Raw genomic sequence first — 24,304 nt, forward strand, 5'->3', positions numbered from 1 at the left:
AACGGAGGCTTGGGAGTGTGCGAGGACTGCCTGGCCAAGGTGCCCACTGAGACAATAACATGAGCCTCTTGGCCATGGTGAGGCTCTCAGAGAGGCTGAGAGGAGAGGAAACTCCAATAATAATAATGAAAACTTCAGTTACCTCCAAGGTAAGTTAGATGAAATATCACACCTAGACATGGTGCTAGGAATTAAGGTCTGGATTTAAAAAATAACTTCTCCACTGAACAGGTAGCTCAGGAGAGTACTAAGAGCATACATTGATATTGTCCTGGATGACAGGGATGGTCTGGTTCAAAATGTAACTATGAAAAAGCCTTACTGTAACAATTGTACTTAACAGCCTTGCAAAAGTGACAAAAGGAGGAAAATCCAGTACCTAAAAAAAACCAAAACCACAGGAGGATATAAGGGAGATCTAAAAAATCATGTGTGGCACAGGGTAAGCAAAGAGAGGAGTTGCTCACTGTCTTGGTCTAATCTGAGAACGGAAATCAAATGGAAGGAGAAAGTAGAAAGTATAAAAGAAGGATGTATATGGAGCGATGGTGTGCAACTCCTTTGTCACAGGAAGCCCTAGATGATGTATTTTTATCTGGGTTCAAATTACATTGATGAGAAATTATCTTCTGTGAAGAGAAATACAGCTGGTACTGAAGACTACTATAGTTATTACACATGAAGACATCATCACTGTGGTGTCAAAAAGCCTTGGGCCACAAACTGCCGAAGTCTGCAGTAACTTCCTGGGCAAGTATCAATCCATCAGTCCCCGTTCATGTGCTGTGGGTTGGGCAGAGGTCCTCACTGTCACCAGTGACAGATAGACTTCGCTCTGACCTGGTAAAACTGCTTGCCACAGTAGGCCTTGATCTGCCCCCACTGGAATTCAGATTTTTGTGTGTTTTTGTGTTGTTTGGCTTACTTGGCAATCCCTACCCTGGTATTGTGTCTCTGTCCTTTGCCCACCAGACACTCTGATTTACCAGGGTTGCTTCACACAGTGTTGTGCAAAGGGCGAAATACCAATGACAGGGGTTACTTAATCCCTACCGTCCCGTTCTAACAGCTAATCCTGCAGGCACATGCCACCTAAGGCTAGATGAGGTATGTTATCCCTTCAGAGGGGATTATGGATAAGACGGTTGCACAGCAGGAAAGGGGTTATCCCTTCCCCCCTGAACATTAACCATGTTAAGTATTGAAAACAACTGGAGAAATTAAAGTGTTCTTTATTAAATGCAATGTCACTCCATTCCCAATTTTCTTCCCTTTAAATTATCATTTTAAGTACACCCTCTTTGAAAATTGGAAGACTTCAGAGCAGCTGTTTTCTGAGAAGGAAACCAAGCTATCTTGTTTGTGAGAAATACAGATTTCACTGAAGCACAAAAGCACTGCACAAAGAAGCATGACTTTTGTGTCTCCTTTAGCAAGTTTACTATATTCATAAAATGGACCTTTAGCTCTCCCACCAACACAGCAAGTCCAAAGCAAAACCTAAAGTGGCCTTTGAAAAACTGAGGAACCAATGTGAAAACAGTATGCTTTGGAAATGTATTATGACTTTTTATTTCATTAAGACCCAGAGGAAACACTTCATATCAACCTGGTCTGTCAAATAGTCTGTGATTTTTTTTTCTGTCTTCTGATCTCAGCAGTAATTATATTATATACTGTGCTGCTCTGGATACAAAAATACTTGCCATGAAAAAAGAACAATTCACAGCACCCACTGTTCAGTATGTTAATGAAGTGTACATGAAGTGCAATCGTGGGAAAACTCTAATGTCCAAACTTCATTGTTCTTACTGCGCTCTTTGAAAACTGTTGTCTCACCCTTTTCATTGTTGCTGTGCAGTAGATGACAGATGTAATTCAAATACCAAAGCTGTTTTCTTATTGAAAATGTAATTAACATTTTGTAAGGAATCCGACAATCCTAAACAGGAATCTATCTCTGGATCATTATTGTTTACATATTACAATGGTTGCTTTAGAGACATTGTTAAAAAAGAGTATTTAGGTCATCCAGTCTTAAAAGCTGTCCTTGGTTTTAAGGTTCATGACATAATGCAGAAAGATAAGCTGTCATTTTTAAGTCTACTGCTTGCATCAGTTGGGATTAAATGATTAATCAATTTATCTGAACAAAATTTGATGTAAGCAGGAGGTGGCTAGCCTTTTTCACCATCTTCCAGCAGAGAAGTAAGATGTGGTGTCTCTTGTGTGCTACACCTCATATCTAGCAAAAGAACATTTCAAAGCATGCAACTAAGTTTTCCTTATTATCTCCAGCAAGCAAAGTATTCTAGCACAAAATCAGGAATCTACTCATGATCATTATGCAAGACTCAGTCAACGATCTTCAAAATGCATGTTGGTTTTCTCTGAAAAAAATACTGGTATATCAGTCTCATATACAACCATAGCTTTTTGAGTGGCAAAAACACTCTTTCTAGTTGTTCTTTCCCAAATAGCTGATTCCTGTCTGTTACAACCCCAATGCTGTGTGTAATCTACTTTTTAAAACTGCATTGACTATAAGCAGTGTGTTTTAATTGCCCAGAGCTAACGTTCTTATAGTCTTAAATTCCCCTTACTGTTCACAGAAACCGAGCAGGCACTGATAGGATCAACAGATGGGAGTGCCCAGATCTGGCTGCTGTTGGAGGGAGGAGAGAAATATCATTACGTAACAGCTTCATAAAAATAGGTTGGCTTCTTTAGAAAAGGAGTGGCCAGACACAGCAGGATCATTTACATTGCAGTGTGGTCTTCAGAGAAATCCTACCCAGAGCTCTGAGACTGCTGCAGCATTTTCCCTCCTTGCTACTATTTGCTGAATGTGAAACCACATGGATGTGCTGACTGCATTAAAGGACGTCACACAGGAAAGGAACCTCCCTGAATCTGACACACATGCTGATAGTCACTTTTACAAACTCTGCAAATTACTGCATGATGAAGAAAAAAAGAATGAGCAAGTGTATGTGTGTCACTTCTGCTAGGAGGGACCGGTGTGCTTAGCAGTCAAGCTTGTTTCACTGTGAATCATAATTCCTCACTGCCATAACAAATGTGTCAGCCTCACAATCTGGAAATGGGACAGCAGGACTAGTCTTTGCAACAGGAGAGCTGTAGATTGCTGTCAACCTCCTTCTGAAGTGGCTGAGCATCTCAGCTTCCTCTGCACATTGTGTATAGTTGGTAAAACTGAGAAAATCTTTGAAAGTACCAATGAGTTAAGAACTTTGACACCTGGAGATGTGCATCTTCCTGAGACTTCCGTGTACTTAATCTAAACAGGCCCTATACATTTCAAGGCCTGGTTTTACTTGTGATGGCACTGGTGAAGGGAGGGAGAGGAGGACAGCCACTCTCCCACCATTAATTTCACAGCTCATGCTAAACTCTCTGCTGGCAGGGAAAACACAAACCCTTAGCTCCCGTGGCATATATCAGCCCTTGCTGTTTCTCCAGTCTTCTATGACAAATACCATTATCCCCATGTTTAAGCTGTGGAAGCTAAGGCAGATGGTTAAGTGAACTCACCAAAGATTCCCAGGTTTCTTTCGGACACAGAATGAGACTGAGAGAGCCCTTTGTTGTTTATTGCAGGTTGTCTCTCACCTTACTGACTCATTACTGACACACTCGTCTTTGTTGCAAAGGTTATGCTGCAGCGAGTTCAGTTTATCTCACAAACTGGATGGAGGTCCTTCTAGTGTTTGCTTGCTCTAGGTGGCTGTCTAAGGGCATTGCGCTGTGCAACTGGTCCAGGGTCCCCTAAGGACACATGGAGTGCCATGGCCCTTTCACTATAAATCCCAGCCCTAATGGAAGGACTGTAAATATCTCACTATCTTTTGAGAAAGGTAACCACAGTAACTCAGTCCCAATTACCTGTTTTCATGATCAAGAACATAGCCATGTCCATAACACAATGGACAGGGAATTTTGATGCTGAAAATACAGTTACAGCAGCTATGACTGTTAAGATGTTTTCCCTTTTTTGTCACAACCCTGAAGTAATCAAAACCTCAGGAACACCGACTCAATACATCTGCGCCAGCTGGGATGGAGCTGACATGTTTCCGAGCCCTGTATCAGGTCAGGAACCAGGCGGCCTTCATCCAAGACTGTAAAGGCAGGAGGGGAAACTCTGAGGTGCAAATTTCACCTCTCCCTATAGAAATCTTCATACATGGCAGAGAGCTGCCTAGGAACCAATTATGCTAGTTTTCTACCATCAGACCAGAATCAGGAAAGTATATGCATAATTATTTACAAACATTATATGTGGACAAGTTGATCTGCTTCATGCTATTCTGCCAGAAATTCAACTAGATCGCTGGGAAGAAATCAAAAGAAAACATAATAGCATCAAAAAAAGCAGTCAAAATATCTCCAGTGTTCTTCTAGGAAGACTAATTACCAGGGAGGTCTAACCAAGCTGTTATGGCTTCACTCTCCTACCTCTGAGGTTGGGATCAAATGAGATAGTAAATGATTAAAAAAACCCAACCAACCAACCAACCAACCAAACAAAAACACAAACCAAAAAGCCCTCCAGCCTTATTAAAGAAAGCGATTTGCCTAGTTGCCATGAGTATCTGAGGACTCCTGATGAGTAGTGAGAAGCATAAAAGAAAACAGAGAGATACCCATGAATTACAGCAGGCTAGATATCTCTCCCAACTCAGAGATGGCTTCACTGAAAAGACCCTACAAAAGCTTGATAAGAAAACAAGTTCATAGCTTTCCCTGATTGTTCTACATCTTTCAGTGAATAAATAATACCATTTTGAAGGAGCTAGGTCTGAGCTACTCGAATTATCCATTACTACTGGCTCCTGTAATAGGAATGGAAAAAGCACAACACGGTCTGGCTTTCCAGAGTTAAAATTGATACAGAGAGAGCAAACAGGTGAACTGCAGCAGACAGATCCAATCTCAGAGCAGGAGAACTACGTAGTTCCACCTGGAGGACCACAACATGGAGAAACACCTATTCTCAAACGGCATGCTCAGGAAGGTCTGAAGCACCACATCCGTAAACATGAGCTGTGAGATTGCTCATTTGGGACAGATTGTACTTCCTTTCTTGCATCTGCTCATCATTAAGGTCAAGTATATGAATGCCATCCTGGCCAAACCTTCCTGCTGAGTGAGGTGTAGAATTACAATCTGAATCAGGACTAATACCCATATTGAATAGTTTGATATAATACCAATACTGATACTAATACCCATATTGAACACTTTGGATTAGATGATCTCCAGAAGTCCCTTCCAACTCTAAGCATTCTGTGATTCTATGGCTACAATGGAAAAAATCAAATCCTAGAATACAAATACTCTCTGACTTCAAGGGATTCAGTATCCTCAGTAGAATACTTTGCTGTTTGTGTCCACTATTCAAATTCTCATCCTGCTCCATGCTAAGACCCACAGCTCCTATACACGCCAACAAAAACTACAGAGTACAGACATACTGCTTTCTTGTATGAGTGCATAGCACAATCCAAATCACAAAAAACAAGTCACACCTTAAAAAACCTCAGGTTATTACTAATAAACGGGCATAGTCCTGGTACAAGCACAGCCAGCCATTTGCACATTTTTAATTATAGAATATGCCTCCATAATTTAATAGGATAATTATTGTTATTGTACTCAGCCTGGGAGTCAGTTTTCTGAGGTAAAAGAGGCAGGAGAAAGTGGAAGGGGAAGGCACCAGAGACGTTTACCACACAAACACAAAAGAACGCTCGCTGTGTCGACCCTGTAATACAGTTGAAGGCAAGTGCCCAGCAAAATCAGGACTCTGCTAGAACTGTGCCATTTGCAGCCACCATTCTGACACAGAACACCAGTCTCCTGAGTACACCCGCCTTGTGCAACCTGCTGACATGGCTTGATCTCTGTCAGTTGGTGTGACCACGGAAGAGGCTGAGGCCGTTCACGTGTGAGTCAGTCTCTGGAGATGGGCAGGGGCTGCCGGGCTGGCGCAGGGGCTGCAGCACAGACCCAGGACAACTTCAGACCCACATCAGTGGTGCACCTCATGAAGGGTTGTGCTTGCACACACATGGTCTGGGTCGGTATGGAGCTGGAATAGTACATCAGCTGAATTGGTTATAAAAAGGCTTTCTCACTCGCACTAGTTTTAGAACAGGTATGGCTTTCAATGAGGAATGGATGATTCTGCTGGCAGAAATGTAGTGACACACATCAACTGGCTTACACCACTGGGCACAGCGGGGTTTGTGATCAATCGAGCCCATGTTTCTGGCGGTAGGTTTGAGAGGTCGCTGCTTGTTCTGCTTGGGCACACGCAGCTGGTGAGCTACTGCTGTGCGGCTCAAGCCTCCTCCTTCCCCTCTGCAATTTTATTTGGCTTCTTTTCTCCACCGACCCTGACTCAGGATCTGAAAACCCAAGAGCAGGTCCCACACACGCGGTTCCCACACACGCAGCCCCCCGCCCCTCGCGCCGCCGCGCAGGCGCGCTGGCGGCACGGACGGGCCCTTCCCCGCCCGCTGTAAACAAACGCCGGGCGGCTCCGCTTCCTCACTTGTGCGCATGCGCCAGGCGCAGGGCGGGGGTGTTTTTCCCCGTCTCCTCCCGCCGCTCGTGCACTTGAGGCGCATGCGCGGGCGTCGAGGGGGCGAGTGACACAGGGCGGCGGGGCGCGCATGCGCAGGTGAGGCCGTCGTAGCCTGCGCAGGGAGCGTCGGTCGGGGTCGCGCCGGGCGCATTGCCGGGATGGACGAGGACGTGCTAACTACCCTGAAGATCCTTATCATCGGCGAGAGCGGCGTCGGCAAGTCCAGGTGAGGGGGCGCCCGCCACCCCCAGCCTCTCCTGCCACGACGCGGGGCAGTGGTCAGGCCCGGCCTAGGCCCCCGCGGCGCCGCGTTGGACACCCGGCCTCGGCGCGGCCTGCCCTGGGGAGGGCTGCGCCCCGCGCGGGGAGCGTCCTCGCCCCTTCTCGGCCAGCCCCCTTGCAGGCGAGGGTTGTCCCCGCGCGGGGCTGCCCGCATCTCTCCCAGCCCTTCCCCAGACGCCGGCCCCGCGGCGGCGAGGGGAGAGCTGGTGTCTGCCTGAGGCGAACGGAGCTGTGCCGGCCTGGCCGGGGGGAACCGGGCCTCCCTGTGTCCTGTACAGCCTGGTGTCGTGTAAAGAGTAAAGTGCCTGTACATCTCCATAGCGCTCTGGTGTTAAACTGCTCCATAATATGTACATATAGAGTCATAAGTGACCTAGCACTGGGTGTAGGGAGACAGGGGCATCTAAGGCAGGCCGTGAAGTAGTTCTACCACTGATTTTTCTGACTACACTCGTTCTTAAGTCCTTTCAGGTTGATTTGCCCCCTTCCTGCCACCCCCTGCCCTTTTCATGGCTTTTGTCTAAGCTACTTTTTTGTTGTTTAGGTTTTTTTATTATTGTTTTTTTGTTAGTGCCATAGATTTTAGTAAAGGAAGTGAGATATAAATGCAGGAAGGTGCCACACTAGTCATGTAAGTTTTGATGGTTTTATGACAGTAATCTTAGTCTTCTACTATGACCTTAAATAGGTTTGGTTGTAACTAAAAATAGCTGCTCTTAAATAGCATCCTGATTCAACTGTCTGAAGCTACCACTAAAAACTGATGGGCTTTTTTATAAAAAAAAATTATTCTTTGGTAAATAAAGCTCCCATTTTACTTCAGGGTTCTGGAGTAAGGAAAAAAAAGAGTTGTTCTGTGGTTAACTTCAGAGTTGTCACCCAGAATTACTGAAGGAATTTCAGCAGTCAGTTTTCTGTCAATGCAGGACTGTGTCCGAATGCTAAAAAGGACTTGGCTGCTAAATTCACATACAAAAAGAGAGGAGAGGAGAAAAAAAACAGGGAGGGAAAAGACTAAAAAATCAATAGGGCTTTGTTTTGTTTCTGTGCCCTGGAAATGAATAGAAGCTGTCAGTCATAGCAAACAGCTGTCTGCCACATGGTAATATAGACTTGCCACAGATGCATAAGACTGGTGATTTTAAAAAACTGCATGCTGAGAGTCTTTGTCTCTTGCCTAAATATTTACATTTGTCACAAGTACTGTGGCATTATGGGCACTTCTTTGAGGGACCCTACTACTGTAGTGTGATGTGCTGGTAAATCTTAGTTGTAGCTGTTCTATTGGTAGCAAAGGATAGGGGAGCGTGTGTTTTTGGAAGTCCTTATGTGCAAAAAGGATACAAAATCATAAAACAATGGTGAGCTAATTCTGCTTTTAAACTCTGCATCTGTTTTTCTGATGGGTGTAGTCCTTACTGTTCTGTGTGCCAGTTCAAGGAGTTATTTCTGGGGTGAAAAGCTGACTTGGAATTTTCTTCTCAAGCTTACAGAAATACTATGTGAGGCAATATAAAACCAAAACAATCTTTTGTACTGAATTCTGGGAGAACGAAAATAGAATAAGATAGAAGCAAAGTGCTTTGAGAAGTAGACCGTGTGACTGTTCATGCAACTGATTTGACAACTTGTGTGGTACTTTGTTTTCAGAGATATACTTAGTCATAGGTGCAGAGAAGAGGGCTGGGCTCTTCTAGCAGAGCATGCCTACTGTATTCTTTTCATGTTCTTTTTTTTTTTGTAGGAGAGAAACTATGGGAAAATGAGATGTATTTTTATTTAGCTATGTGATCTTGCTGTTACTTTCAGACTTGTAATTTATAGGCTCCTGGCAAGCTATGGGTATGCTGCAATAATAGTAACTCTTAGTTTTCTTCCCTCCTTATCAGCCTTCTGCTGCGGTTCACAGATGACACATTTGACCCGGAACTTGCAGCAACAATTGGTAAGTATGTGCTGATGCTACCTGAGAAAAATTTATACCAACTTGAGTACAAAATTCTAGTTTGTTCAGACTTGCCTAACCAGTTGTGAAATTAAAACGTTGTCTTCTCTGTAAGAAAAGAACTATGTGGATGCAGTTTTAGCATGTAGTGCTCATTGGTGTAAAGCATTGCCTGGTCTGTAGTTGTCCCCTTTATACAAAAATATATCTGTAGCTAGGAAAACAGATAAAAATGTCACCCTTCACCATGAAGATGGAAATCATTGGTACAGGCAGTGAAAAGTGCTAGTGGAACAATCTGCTGCTCACTGTTTGCCAGCATTTCAGGCTAAAAGTGAAATATAAGAGCTACTGTTATGTCTCTTAACAATTTATCTCTGCAAGATAGCTATCAAGTTTTTTGAATAGTAATATTGCTGTCCAGAACTTGTGTTCTGTGTGATATGATACTTGGTAGCTGTCTTAAGAAGACTTAAGACCCACTTTAATAGGGGATGTTAGCTCTTGCAGCTCCTGACAATACTGGAGTGTCCTGGGCTCTGTGTGGTTTCTGCTTTTGCTCTATAGGGAGGAAATTACAATGTGGCTTTTTCTCTTCTACTGAGTAATCAGTGCGTTGGCAGCTAGACTCCTGAGAAAAATCAAAGAGAGCCAAGAATCCAGAGCTGCTGGCGAAAAAAGCAGTGATGTGTCATTGCTATGTTGGTGTGATACCCACCAACAGTGAAATCAGTTGTGCTGGAGGACAGTGAACCAGAATGCAGGATATACTACGTAGAGGGTTGTCGAAGGGGAAGCAAAATGAAACTTCTAAGCATGTGATGCAGCTCTGTGCCAAATTAATAACTGAAGTAATGGGAAATAGAGATGACTTTTCCACACAGTGCATTTTAGAATTCTGGCTAAGGACTTGTATCCATTTTTTTTTTTAAGTTCAGCTGTTGGTAAGCAAAGCCAGCTCTGTTTAATTGTTTAAGAAGTTAATAAATTGATCTATTTTTCAGTCATATTAATAACATACAGGAGTACTGTTTAATGCAAAGCATTGAGCAGCCGAGGGGAGGAATGTGGCCTATTTTTGTTAATTCTATTTCTTGTAAAAAAACCAAACTTGTGCAAATAACCCTACCTCAGTTAATGAGGGAGGAAAGGGTAGCAGGAATGGAATATATCAGGCAGTGAAGATGGCACTGTGTATCCTTCAAGTCACATAACTTTCTTGATATGTCAACCATGTGGGCCAGTAAATCAGTGCAGATCAGGTACTTTAGATTTCATGACATTTTAGATACCAAAAGACTAGTTCAGTCTTAGTGTGGGCAACTTGATTGTGGTGTGGTGTTTATTTTTTTCATTCAGCTGTTCCTATCTAATAATATTTACCAATGTCAGAAACTGACAGCAGTGCACTATTTGGCAAACTAAGGAATTATTTCCTGAAGTCATTCTTCCTCTTTGGGATTTGTCAAAATGCATAACAGCATGTGTGGTAGCTTAATTGTTGGCTGTTAAATAGCAACAACTCAAGGTTTACTACTGTCAGATCCTACCCTCCTATGTTTCTTATGTGTAAAAAAAGGAATAATAGTATGAACATTACTTCGAATAGAGTTTGAGATCTGAAACAAATATATAAATCCAGAATAAAAATTATATTTGGCAGAAAAAGGAAGTTTCTGGAGGCTGAACAAATGCTGGCCTAGATCAGCCTGGCTGTTAGATCTCTCTAGCTGACATTTGTAGTAGTGTGGTACAGTAGAGCTACTGTGACCCCACCTATGGAAGTCCGATAGCATGGTACGTGAAGCCTGTCCTCCTTGTGTTCTCGAGTCTAACTCATTTACTGCGCTCCATCACATGGATCTTATCAGACTATATATTCCCCAGTATTTTTTGTTGTTCTTGCTACTAATACTTTTCTTTACTTGCTTGCTCTTTATATGAGAGGTACTAGATAGGTGTTCAGTGCAATCTGTATTTCATAAGTGAAACAATGTATTGTGCACATCTCTCATCTCTTTTTAGTTTCTTAATTTACTTGCATCTCTCATGCAGAATTTAAAGCATTATCTTTTAATTTTAAGCAAACAGGAAGGCAAACATAAAGGTATATATTCACTTTCTGTTAAATGAAAACTGCAGAACTATGCAGGGACAAGACACTGGATCTGTTTACTGGATGGGAGAAGGATGCTGTGGCTTTAAAATACACCTACTATGTTTGTCCGAAGGAAAAAGTGTTTTCCTTCTTGAAACTACTATTACATACTTTTGGCTTGTTACGTTAAGTATGTCACCAACTTGTAATATCCAGAGTTATAGGTTTTGATGTCAGACGAATGGATAGAAGAATGCACTGTGAGCTGTTGGGCATCCTGACTGAGCAATGGTGATTTTTACAGTTTAGGGAAAGAAATACGCAATTACAGTGGAAGATGATGTTCTGTTAGTCTAAAGGTTACTGCTCAGTGCTGAAAATTTGGCAGGACAAGATGTTCTTTATGATCAGTTTGAGTCAACTTGCTAGCGTAGCAGTCTTCTGTGAACTAGGTAAAGTTCTAAGAACAGGTGTTTAAAACAAAGTTAATAGTGATTGTTCTGTGAATGTAACTCTTGAATAATGTACCATCCTTGTGCATGGCACAGAGCATTATATTACTGCTGTGTTAGGGACTCATAGTCCCTGAACACACTGAGTTCAGTTGCTGCAAAAGTTAATTTACTTTGACAAAATTTTGCTTGAAATAAAGGGCATAGGCTTCGTCCAGTGTAGAATGTAGTCTGAAAATCACTTGACACTTCAGGGAATACTAGTGAGCCGAAGCTGTGAAATAGTTGAATAAAAATTGTGTGTGTGTGTTTGTTTGTTTTTTTTTTTTAAATAAAGCTCTTAAACCTCAGTTGTAGTGAAGTTGTAAATCTGCTTGCAATGTGCAGTTTCTTATGCATCCTATATACCCTCTGTGGCTTTGTAAGTTGAATGTATTGTGGCAGCTATTTGAGCTTGTTTGTAACCTGCAGGTCGTTGGAAATATAAGTCCAGCACACTTATCATGAGGCCCTACTTAAACATTGTGTTAGAATAGTTGAAAGATAAATTCTTATTCTTGTAGCAAGTATGATGACTGTCATTTTAAGTCAAAGTGCAAAACATTTGCTGTTAACCTTGAAAGTTGTTCATATAAACGTATCAACTTTCCACATTGCTACATCATTGCAGGGCTTCTGCCTGGTGGGGAGTGGGAGTCATTCCAAAATAATTTAAACCTGCTTCCAGTTACTTGCTATTGGTAACCGAATGATTAAACTGCAGTAAAATGGATCATAACTGTACCCAGCATCTCAAACTGATGTGTGTTGCTGTATACTTTAAATTTGCACAGTCATTAAGATCTTGTCCTCCTTGGCTTGAGTTTTATGCAGGTTGCTCTTGGGAAAGTGATAGGTTGCTAGTTCCTGTATATTTAAAAAAAAAAAAAAAAGGAATTGTCAGATGTTGAGGGAGAGGAAGAACTGTTATCAACAGCAGAACTGTTACCATATTGTCAAGTTTTTTTCTTGGTCACTGAGCATGGTATTAGTGAGTCCCTGAGTTTGTCAGAATCCTGTAAGAGATATGCTGCATGTTCAAATCATCCAAAGCTTGACATGTTAGAGGAATTACTGACATCTAAAGTTATTTCTCACAGGATATCGACTGTGTAGTAGATGAGTCTCTCTGTCAGTTTATCTGTGCATAACCACCTTGACAGGACTTGGTAAGATTGAGATAGGGAAACAAACAGAACAATTAGCTACTTGGATGCAGATTCCTTCTCTATTTTGAAAGCATATTGTTCTTCAAGACCACTGATGTACTCAAGAAGAACACATGTGAGTAGTGAATAGAAAGTTAATGTATTTGAATTATAAACTTCAATATTTGTTCTGGAATATGTGCATCAATACAGGAAATGTAGTATATGCCTCACCATAAAATATTTTCAGTCGATAGCTTAAAAGGCCGTTAACCTTTTGCAAAAGCCCTTCAGGGACAAAACCTTGAGTTTTGAGAGTAAGTTTCATAAACAGCTAATGAAACTCACTCTTCTGCTCCTGCCAAAACACAACGAGTTTTCTGAGTTTGATTTTTTTTTTTCCTTTCCTCTTTGCTTTCTCTTTCAAAAATAGCTGTAGTATGTTTGAAGAACTAAAATATTTTTCCTCCTCTAGGTGTGGACTTCAAGGTGAAAACTATTTCAGTTGATGGAAACAAAACTAAACTGGCAATATGGGTAAGTCTTGCCTAAATTCTTAGTGTATTGCTTTGCTTTAGGAATAGTGATAGTTGTATAATCTACAGTTTGTATAGAATTCTTCTTGATATGAAGGTGATTTGGAGGAGCAGGAGGTTAATATTGAACCATTCAGAAGGTGGAATGAACTGTGTGACCAATGGCTAATGGAGCAATTCTGTTGTTTGTGAGCTGCTTCTGCAGCACTGATTTCTGGTCTTGTTGGGGTAGGAGTAGAGAAAAGGAGAAATAAAATGACACTAAATCAATCAGACTTTAAAACTGTGATTTGGGCCATTCCTAATTTTCTTTTTGTTTTAATGTGTAATTCATTGTTTAACTGCTCAAGTTAGCCCTTGCCAATCGGAGACTTCCCTGCATGCGTTTTTCTTGTATGTACTTGACAGGTTTTAAAAAGGGTGCAGTTAACCTGAATGTTTTAGACAAAATCCAGAAATGTATTAATAGGTTAAGAATTATTGTTGTATGCTCAATTTATGCTGAAATGTTACCTCTGAAAACAGTTTTTAGCCCAAAAAACTTCATAGCCCTCATACAAAGAGACTTTTATAGGCTTGAGGTTAGTGTTATTTGTAGCAGATGCAGCTGAAGGAAGGACAGGCAGTGTTTGTAATCTTAGCCTTAGTGTTCAACATCTACTCTAGTTAAAAGTAGAACTCTTAAGTTCATGGCAAGCGAGGAAGGAAAAGGTAGTACTTCCAAGCCCTTTTTTAAAACATTCTGCAAAACAGCCTGCAAACTTGTGACCTGAAGCACCTTTTGAATATTCAGGCTCAATTGTGACTTCTTGTAGCAAGCAGGAATAAAACCTTGTTTATCATATAAGAAAGATACCTGACCTTTACTTCCTTGGGAAGCAATAGTGAAACACTAAATATATATTGTAATACTTCTGTTGCTTTGATGGTATTACATATCTCAACAAACAAACAGGACTTATGTCTTAGTGTGACAACAGTAATAATTGCTAAAATAAATGGATTTGACAACGAAAATAACTGCAGCAGCTATAGGAGGAGAACCAGACTGATAACAGAATAATGAGTGATCATGGGTTGGAAAAATGTTACATAGGATTACCTTAGCATTTATATTCATTCATATTGGTGAAGGTGAATAAATAATTCTGAGGTAAAATGGAAACAAAAAGTTTAGAAGGGTGTATCGTGACAAAAACAGTTTGAAATGTGTGGGATTCACTGAGTGGCTTGTAGAATGTTGGAAAGTCCAGTTCAGCTGTCTAGGTTCTTTGGTAGGGAATTGTTTTGAATCCACAGTGTTTCATGTGTTGCTTCTAACCTGGGGTGACTCGGATGAAGTTATTTAAATATTCTATGCATAAATTCTGGAATGAGTGTGCACTGTAACTTAATTTCTGATCAGAAAGCAGCGTTTTAAAATTTAGGTTTTTTGCAGAGCTGTTAACACTTTAAATTTGAGGATGTAAATTCAACTGTACTTAAAACCAGAAAAGCCTCTGAATTATTTCTGTTTCTGCTCTCTCATAGCATGTTAAATGCATTTACCCTGGCACTGAATCAAATTTAATTGGACCAAGGTGATTGAAGTGAAGGAACTAGTTCTGTTGCCATGGGTTTTATGCTTGTTACAAAATCTTAGTGTTGCAGCTATACTTTTTTCTTGCCAGTTGCTGCTGTACTAGCTGCAGAACAAATGCTTCAGCAAAAACGGCTATCTTACTGCTGTATTTTCCAGCTATTCACTACACCTAACAGGTTAAAGGTATTTCACAGGGCAGACTACATAAAATCTCAAAGTTAATGTGCAGTAAAACAGTAGGGTATAAATTCAGTTAATCTGGTAGTTGAGTGTACTTTGAATCTTATTTTGTGTGTTTGTTAGAAGCAGAATACCAGAGAACTAAACTAGATTCTGTTCAACTTCTGAATAATGGAACTTTCTGAATGGCTTTTTAGGATACTGCAGGTCAGGAGCGGTTCAGAACATTAACACCCAGTTACTACAGAGGTGCACAAGGTGTTATTCTGGGTAAGTGTAGCTTTGTGTGCAATTTTGAAGAAGTTTGTGATTTGCTTGTGCATTGGAGTTACACAAACTCATATAACCTTTCTGTAATATCTAATTGATATTAAAAATCATTGTATCCATGTTGAACAACTCTAATATTAAAAGGATCTTGAATTTGTTGTATTCTGGCCTCTTCTCATGTAGTCAGGCTCACCAGCCTGAGAACCACTGATTTTTATTTATTGATTTATTTAGGTATGAGATTAAAAGCTACTGCTATTTGAAGAGATAGCTTGGAGCTGTCCCTGTGCTGCCAGTTTGCCTTTTATTTATTACTTTTGGGTTTTGCCTGTGCTCACTAAGCCCAGAGTCAAAAAAAAAAAAAGATTTTTCTCTTCTCAGTGTATTCCTTCTGTATGAGCTTTCTCTGTTACTTCCTTCCTCACCCTTAATTTGGTTAGCTCCTCACTTCTAGCAGTGCAGAAGCAGAACTTCAGAGCTCAGTGCTTAGTTAATAGGTTTCCATATATGAAAGAAAAGCAAGAGAGACTTCACTGCGAAGTTGCAATTATGGGTTTTGCCCTGGGTTTCTCCTACACAGAGCAGACTGATATTTTTTCAAGTGATTCTGACTATGTAACATCTCATCAGTACGGAGACACAAACAGAAAAAAAATCCCAACCGGACTCCTCAGAGTGTGCATTAATTTAATTAGTAAAAAGGAGAATGATAGTCTCTAGCCTGGGAACTAGGAGGTCTCAAAATAAAATAGTCTGAGAGTAGCAGGTGACTGAATCTTAGAGTTGCTCTGTGTTAGTATAATATCAGTGATTTGAGCTGGTGGATGTTCAAGTCTTTCTTCTCATTATTATCTTACTGTAGCAAGTAAATTGGAATCCTTGGGACTCCTTCAGTTTTCTAATTCAAAAAGCCATAATTTTTGCTCCTTTCGTAACACAAGCTGTATTTCTTGTAAAAAACATTGTGGAAATAATATTACTAATGTCTTTCAGTTTATGATGTCACGAGAAGAGATACTTTTGCCAAGCTGGATAACTGGTTAAATGAACTGGAAACATACTGCACAAGAAATGACATAGTGAAAATGTTAGTTGGAAACAAGATTGATAAGGTAAACTGAATTTAACTGCAGTAAGTAATCTGTTGGTGTATTTTGCTAACAATGCATATTAATGCTATGTCTTATTATAGGAAAACCGTGAAGTTGACAGAAATGAAGGTCTCAAATTTGCAAGAAAACATTCCATGTTGTTCATAGGTATGTTATAGAAATTTGCAGGGTTCTTACTTGATTTTTGTTACATAATGAAAAGTTCCCCTTCTGTAGGCCTGATTAGTCTTTATACATGTAATTCAATTAATGATATTTCTCAGCTGCAGTAGGTACAAAGATAATAGGTATTCACATATTTTTTAAAATTGTCCCTAAATATGTCCAGGTATCTGTTCTAACTGTGTGTGAGTATACTGAAATGCCTAAGGATTAAGGGTGGAATACAGACTCTACTGTAGTCTGACAAAACCTGTTTTAGGTTTCAAGTTTTGTTTGATTTCTTTTCCCAGCCAACTTGCTAAATTAATAACAGAAGCAAAATGAAAGAGGTACTAGTGGCCAGCTTTCAGCATAGCAAAAGTGCTGGTACTTGACAGAAATCTGTATTAGAACTGGGATGTACAAATAAGCAGGAATATAATTAACTTAGAAGTGGTGGGTGGGAGTGAATGATTACATAATCATGACTGCAGCAAATATGTTGGTCTCATCTTGCTGCAAAATGAGATGGGTCTTGTAGCTGAAGTCTCGTGATGATAAATCGGGTGGTGAAATAATTGTTTATGTATAAGTTTATTACATGTTTCATTTAAGAATCATCCTACTTTATAGGATGAGTCCAGTAGCAAAGCAGTTCATTGGCATGTCCTGTGCTTAGACTTATGTTCCCATCTCTGACTAATGGCGTGTCATTGTGTGGTACCTTACTGTGTTTGGTTTTGGCTTCAGTGTGAGATGTGGAAAAAGAAGTTCAAAATTGAGGCACAAGATCTTAAATGCATGGAAGATTAAAAGAAACTTAAAACTTAAACTATAAATGTATATATATACATGCTACGTGTGCTAAGTATCTGCATGGCTGTGTAGAAGAGCAGTGCCAGCCTCAGTGGGACTGAACAGTTTCAGATGGTATCTATTACTCTCATAATACACCCTGTGAGCAGATTTCTTGGGCTTAGCCAAAGTAATGCTCCTGAGTGGAATTACCTAGAATTCTGCTAACTGCAGAAGAAATGAAATCCCTGATAACTTTTAATCAGATGAGTTGTGTCATGATCCAGAATTGTACCATATGGATCCTTGCTTCTTACAGTATGTTGGTACTGCAGTTTTTACTAATGTACTGAACTGAAATACAGAACAAAAACCAGCTTTATCAGACATCTTTAGTAGAACCCTTCTTTCTTCCTGCTGAAGTGCTTTCCATAGAAAAATAAGGCTAATCTATAGTTGTCTCCAGATATTCTAGTTATGTTCAACTTGGAAGCTGTTCTGTTAAGAGTCTCTCGAGGTGCTGCCTCATGTGGTGACAGAAATCTACATACCTGCTAATTTTGGCTCCACTGTGTTGTTGCAGAATATATTGTAGAAGCTGGAAGTCTATTTTGTAAGTTGAGACTTAACCAAAAGAGAAATGTTAAACACGTTACTATGCTAACACTTGACTTCTTTTGTCCCTTCTCCAGAGGCAAGTGCAAAAACATGCGATGGTGTACAGTGTGCCTTTGAAGAACTTGTTGAAAAGATCATTCAGACTCCTGGACTGTGGGAGAGTGAGAGCCAAAACAGAGGTGTAAAGTTATCAAACAGGGATGATGGACATGGAGGAGGAGGAGCATGTGGTGGATATTGTTCTATGTTATAAACTTTGGGAAGCTTATTCTTTGCATATTTAAACAGATAATGACATCTTTCTGTACATAAATTCATTAAATGCTATTTTTAGGGACCTTGCAGTTTGCACAATTTGTTTTGTATCATGGCAGTGAACACTGGTAGGAAAAATGTTGTGCAGCTTTCCCGGTTTGAAAATGTTATGGTAAGCATGCCCAATTTGCAATCTTCGGGTTTTTATAAGTAGCATTCAATAATGTGCAAGAACAAATGCACTAAAAATTTTATGACTGTAGACATTCATCATGTAACTATTCTAAACAAATCCATCTAACAAAAATACGTTACTGCATTGTCTGCTCTTTGTCTTCTTTTTAAATACTCTTGAAATTATAGAACTATATAGTGTGCACAGATCTTGAAAACAGTGTGAGCTGTAAATGTTACATTTCATCTCTTCTAGTAAATGCTTTTTTATGGCACTAAAAACAATAAGATGGCACAGTTCTTAGACGAATCTGCTAAGTTTTTGTCTTTCAGCAGAGCTGTCTAAAATACAAATTGGTCCAGGCCATAGTTGCTTCAGCACCTTCTTGAAGAGATGCTTTGAAAGCTTCCTTTGCAAAGCTGAGGGATGCCCTTTTTTCTTTTTAATCTTCACTTCAGTTGATGGCTTAACTGGAGTTTTAATCCTGTGATATTTATATACTAAATTTGTGGTAGTCTTGCACTCTAGGTTTTTATGATGCAATCTACTCTGGACTTGCTGTAGAAAGTCTTCGTTTTTGGCAAGGGGTTTCATCGACATCTTTGTTCTTTCATTGTGAATAAATTTGCCACACTTCGGTACAGATGTCTCATTTTCCTAAGTGTTTGTAATATATCTCAAACTATAGCTCACTGTGGCTGTGAAGATCTCTATCACATGTCTGCTTTGTGCGACTACCTGTTCAGAAATAAAACTTCGTGTCACAGACACTAAATGAGAAGCTATAGGGCTTCTTGATCTCTGTATGGATAAACACTATTGCAATGAGCATTCACTTGAATTTACTGTATCAAAGCCAATGGTTTGTTTCAGAAGACTTGTATAGACTAATAAATTTTTTTTCCACAGTATTCAACTTTTCTAACCTCTTCCTGTTGTAGAGTTGTATATTTTCTAAGGTCACTTCTTAACAGACAAATTGTTTGTGAAGGACAAGGATGCTGTGGTTTGGGTTTTGTTTTCTGTTTTGTTTGTTTGTTTGTTTTCTTTTTTTTTTTAATAATCACTATAGTGCAATTGGTAACTGAACTATTGGGCGGTTTCTTGTAAATATAGTGAATGACAGTACCTTTTGTTACTGCAAGGTTTTGTGTAAATGTCAGCATACATGATCTGTATTTTGCAGCAGGTCTTGGCTGCTTCTGTTAAAATACACTTTATTCTTCACACATAAACTTTGTTTTCTATTCTGTTTTACACTTACTAGAAAACAATACCAACATTTGAAGACTTAACTGTGCTAGTTGTTTTTACAAAATATTGTATCTATAGTATTATTAATGTAGTAGGTTAATTTAAATATATGTAATATTAAACATGAACATATTGTATTAAGATGTTAGATTTGCGTTACTCTTCCATGCAGAATATATGGGCTCAGCAAATCCCGTTTCTTGGTATTGAGGTCAAAGGATTTCTGGTTTTTGTAGTCTAACAATAGAGGAAACTTGTAGGAGCATCAAAACTCTGAAAAACTTTATTATTTTGGTAATATTGGGCAGGTATCATAATGCTGGCAGATGCCTGTAGTTAATTTCCATACCTATTTTCCCCCTAGTTTGGGTGTATCCCTATGTTGAGAAGAAATTCAATTTTCAGTTTCTCACAAAAGTTCCTTTTATCACAGGACTTGGATTCATCTTTCATTCTGCCTTTGCGAGATCTGACAGCTCTTGTCAAAGCAAGGAACTGCAGGGTACTCTGAATAGTGGGTATTGTTCTGCAAAGGAAGCAAGTCACTTTTGCCTTCTTTTCCTGCAGAATGTTTCTGGGCACAGAGGAGCCTGAAAGAGCATATTTAGTGAGACTGAGAGCCAATTGACTTGCAACTAGCTTTTTCTATCTTCTTCGTCGTTTAAGCATATTTGGTTACATCCCTGAGGAATGGCTTTTCCTGGAGTCTCACCTCCTTTCCTTATCACTCCGTCAAGAAGCTGTGTACTGGAGGACTGGATCCCTGTCCTTCCAGTATTTGTTGGAGCAAATTTACTTTGCTACGTTTCTTTTTTTTTTTTTTCTTTTTTACTCCTCCTCATCTCTCTTTTTTTTTTTTTTTTTTTTTTTTTTCTTCTTTCAGGGGACTGGGGGGCGGGGGTGGAACCTGCCCTCCTTCAAATAAGACTGGTTGTGTACTTTCAAAGTTGACTTTCCTCTTTGCAGGTCAGAGTTGTATCACCATTATCTCGAGCGTGCTCTCACTGTTGTAGCTCTAATGCAAACACCTCTGAAGATACTGCAAGCTCTGTTGTAACCTCTGCTTAATGCTGACCTAAGCCTATGTCTATGTGCAATATTGAACATTGCAGCTGGAGAAGGGCGCAGGAGAGATCCTCCAGTCTACCTCAGTAGGTAGCTGAGGGGTAATGGGGATAGCTGTTGTTTGCCCTTCATCGTGTGATGAGAATGTATCCATTTCTCTAGCAGATAGTTTTATTAGGAAATACTAAACCAGAATGAGATAAGTGAGAAGTCTTACATGATCATGAAAGATGGTGAAAACTGAAGTTGTTTCCATAGCCTTTACACTAGTATGGAACAGTACTACTAAGTGGTGGTGTGGCTTTGTCTTGGATTTGTTTGGCAGTTTTAAAAAGGGAGGTGGGACAGGCCTCTGCTGGAGATTTCATGATTTTTTAATTTTTTTTTTTTTTATTGCTAGTGGGGCTTTTATCCAAACTACAGCATCACTTTTCCTGTTGTACTGCAATAATGAGATCAGCAGCTTGCTCAAATTAAGTCTTAACTAAATGAAAAACGTGGGTTCAGTAAGTCCCTGAATAATACCAGTGACTGTCTCATCAACCTTGGCATAACTTCAGGAAGCAGCGGTGTTCTCACTGCCATCACATACCTCGGTGCCAGCTGCTCTGTATGCTTTGTTTTGTTAGTTCCCTTGTTTGCCAGTAACCTGAGGATGTGTAGTGAACTACAGTAATCCTGCTGATCTTGCCCCTTAGTTTACTGTAATAATTTTATGTTTAGAGGCTGAACTGGATGCATTTTTTTCAAACACTTGGGAAACTTGGGCAGCTTGTGATCTACACAGGTTACTGCTATTTAGCTATGGAGGTTTGATATAAATGTTCAAGGTGCTGCATGTAGCCCATATGTGCTATCTTGGGTGCTCAGGGTGCCAGAGATCACATTTGCCTGGATTTGATTTGACTTAGATTTTTCTCCTGAGCAGTATCCTGAATCACAGAATGGTTGAGGTTGGAAGGGGCATCTGGAGGTCATCTGGTCCAAACTCCTTGCTCCTAGAGCTTGCTCCTTGCATGTAGAGCTGGTTGCCTGGGACTGTGTCCAGATAGCTTTTGAATGTCTTCAAGGAGGGGAGACTCCACAGCCTCCCTGGGAAACCTGTTCCAGTGCTCGGTCACTGTCACAGTAAAAAAGTGCCTCCTGATATTCAGATGAAACATTCTGTGTTTCATTCTGTGCCCATGGCCTTGGTCCTGTCACTTTGCACTACAGAGAAGAGCCTGGCTCCATGCTCTGTGCTCTCCCTTCAGGTATTTATATATATTGACAAGATACCCCTGAGCCTTCTCCAGACTTTACAATTCCAGCCTTTCTGCATAGGCTGGATGCTCCTGTCCCCTAATCATCTTTCTGGCCCTTCTTTGGACTCTCTTCAGTATGTCCATGTCTCTCTTGTACTGTGGAGCCCAAAACTAGACACTGCACTCCAGATGTGCCCCCCCCCCCCAGTGCTGCAGAGAGTGGAAGGATCACCTCTCTTCACCTGCTGGCAATGCCACTCCTAATGCAGCCTGGGAGACTGTTGGCTGCCAGGGTACTTTGCTGGTTTATGTTTATTCTGGTGCCTACCAGAATACCCAGGTGTTTTTTGGCCAAGCTGCTTTCTGGTGGGGTAGGCCCCAGCATCTACTGGTGCAGGGGGTGGTTCATGTCCAGGGGCAGGACTTGGCACTCTCCATTGTCGGACTTCATGAAGTTCCTTTTGGTCCTTAAAAGGGAGCTCGTCCCTGGGTGGGCTCGAACCACCAACCTTTCGGTTAACAGCCGAACGCGCTAACCAATTGCGCCACAGAGACTGATATGCAGTATTTTACTTTTTTTCAGAAGAGCCGAATTCCTGATTGTGTTTGATAACTGCTGATGGTGGTGCCTCTATGTGTTGGACAGTGACAACTGGTACTGCTGACACCTTGCTGTGACAAACCTGATGTGTTATTGTGTCAGAATGCTGTAAGAGATGTGGGGAGAGGAAGAAATGCTATTAACTCCTGTGTGGTGTGAAAATGAGATTCTTTTGACTTGAAGAAGTAGGTGTTCCTCCCTCAGTAGAGGCGGGCTTGGGGTCACGTCACGCTAGGCCATCTGCTGGGACTTCAAGGTGGGTTAGCAGCCCTGCTTCTCTAGCCAAAGCTATAGAACGGCCCTGCAGTACCCATGTGCTTTTTGTGCTCGTGGGCATGGCCATAAGAAGTCCGAAAACCTGTGTGGCTGTAAATGTTAATGCAATTAAAGCAAAACACAGATAAACTTCAGAACATGGACTGAGAGACATCTGAGATGCTGACAGCAGAGCTTTCACTGTGTCTGGGAACTGGGGGTTGGAGATGACATCCCTCTTGGGCAGGTCTTAATGAACAGTAAAGATTTCATGGCGAAACTTGTGGATTTGTGTTTTGAAGGTGCACTACCTCAGAGAAACCACTGTTAACTTCAGTTTGTAGCGGGCATATGTATTTTTCACTGTCCTTCACCAGCCAGGGAAAGGTGGGGCCTTTTACTCTGTATGCCCTTGTGTATTGATGGACACCAAAGGCTATGAAATACTGAGAAACGTGACAGGAGCCGAGTTCTCTTCAGCTAGTGAATCTGTACCTGGTTATGTCTGGTTTCCTGACAGAAGAAAACTGTCTTTTAATACCTTAGCCTTTTTTGTTTGTTTGGTAAAGCAAATCCACCAAAAGCAAATACAACAAAATGTTCGCTTGAAAATGGTTGAACTGCTTATAAAAGGTAGGAAGGTTAATCACTGCAAGGTTGTGCTTTTGAGTGCTGCTGACAATGTTGTTGGCAAATCCTCCTATAACTGAGCTGTATAAGCACTGGAAGATGTGTGGGTACTTGTTTTAGAATGAGCTTGAGCAGTTTTCTTTTGGAGGGATTAGAACTGGTAGGAAGAGAAAAATGTACTTTCATTAGCAGCAGCAGATCACCTCTCCTAGTACAGAGTTCGACAGAGAGCAGCTTCCTTTCCCTTCCTCTGGTGCTTTAAACTGTGCTCTAAGGGAGCCTGCGTGTGTGCCTCGAAGCTGTGGAGAAGGTCTGTCCCACAGCTTATGCTGGGGTCTTGCTCCACCAGCTGCTCCCCTGAGGAGATAACAGGGATGATATTCAGCTCCTGTCAGGCCTGCACACCCTGGTGTCCTTCCAGCGGGATCACTGGCACAAGGCACAGGCTTCATCCCAGAGGGCGGCTGGGCTGTATGGACACAGGTGCTAAAATGCCCTCACAGGTAGCAGAGTTTGAATGTGGCCATACGGAGGAGTCCAGAAAATTGCAGAGCCACTCCTGTCCTCAGTACAGGACCTTATGTTTTTTAGTGAAGTGTTAGTGTCAGACAGTTTCCAATGCAATCTGCTGGAGCACTGGCAGCATTCAAGCTTTGGCAATTGTGTTTGAATTAACGAATTGCTGGTTTTCAAGACTGCAGGTGTTATTTATACAGGCCCTTTTGTAACTTACAGTGACTCAAAGCTTGTAGGAGAGGACTTACTAAATTAGCAGATCTGTTTGGAAGAGACGAGCGTTAAGGCGCAGAGATCTTTTTTCAGGTCCACAAAATGGCTGCGATAATGCTGTTATCAGAGCACGTTGCTGTTACTTGGTGTGAACCAAAAGACATAGCACCCTTTTGTGTCAGGTCTGAATGCCTGTGCCTCCCTCTGTACATTTAGCAGTCTGGGTAGAAGGGTGGTGAGTGAGTAAGGGTGTAGAAGGCATCAATAACCTGTTAATGAGGTGCA

The 24,304-nt window shown here is 40.9% G+C and overlaps 1 protein-coding gene across 1 annotated transcript; it reads left to right on the forward strand.

Annotated features, from left to right (window-relative positions):
• Window positions 1–6,677: 6,677 nt before the first annotated feature.
• Window positions 6,678–19,632, forward strand: RAB18 (RAB18, member RAS oncogene family). The gene is made up of 7 exons (XM_082046644.1): window positions 6,678–6,839; window positions 8,785–8,840; window positions 13,053–13,114; window positions 15,073–15,145; window positions 16,139–16,257; window positions 16,338–16,404; window positions 17,886–19,632. Exons 1-7 carry the CDS (start codon window positions 6,772–6,774, stop codon window positions 18,062–18,064), a joined length of 624 nt encoding a protein of 207 aa, XP_081902770.1. The 5' UTR covers window positions 6,678–6,771; the 3' UTR covers window positions 18,065–19,632.
• The last annotated feature ends 4,672 nt before the right edge of the window (window positions 19,633–24,304 follow it).

The sequence above is a fragment of the Streptopelia decaocto genome (genome assembly GCF_964273445.1).
Source record: "Streptopelia decaocto genome assembly, chromosome: 2".
Lineage (NCBI taxonomy): Eukaryota > Metazoa > Chordata > Aves > Columbiformes > Columbidae > Streptopelia > Streptopelia decaocto.

What these genes read in the sequence shown, in the direction of transcription:
- RAB18 (XM_082046644.1), top strand. Translation starts at nt 6,772, where the DNA reads ATGGACGAGGACGTGCTAACTACCCTGAAGATCCTTATCATCGGCGAG. An exon ending in GGAACTTGCAGCAACAATTG is followed by an intron (nt 8,841 to 13,052) that starts GTAAGTATGTGC and finishes TTCCTCCTCTAG; the next exon opens with GTGTGGACTTCAAGGTGAAA. An exon ending in AAACTAAACTGGCAATATGG is followed by an intron (nt 13,115 to 15,072) that starts GTAAGTCTTGCC and finishes ATGGCTTTTTAG; the next exon opens with GATACTGCAGGTCAGGAGCG.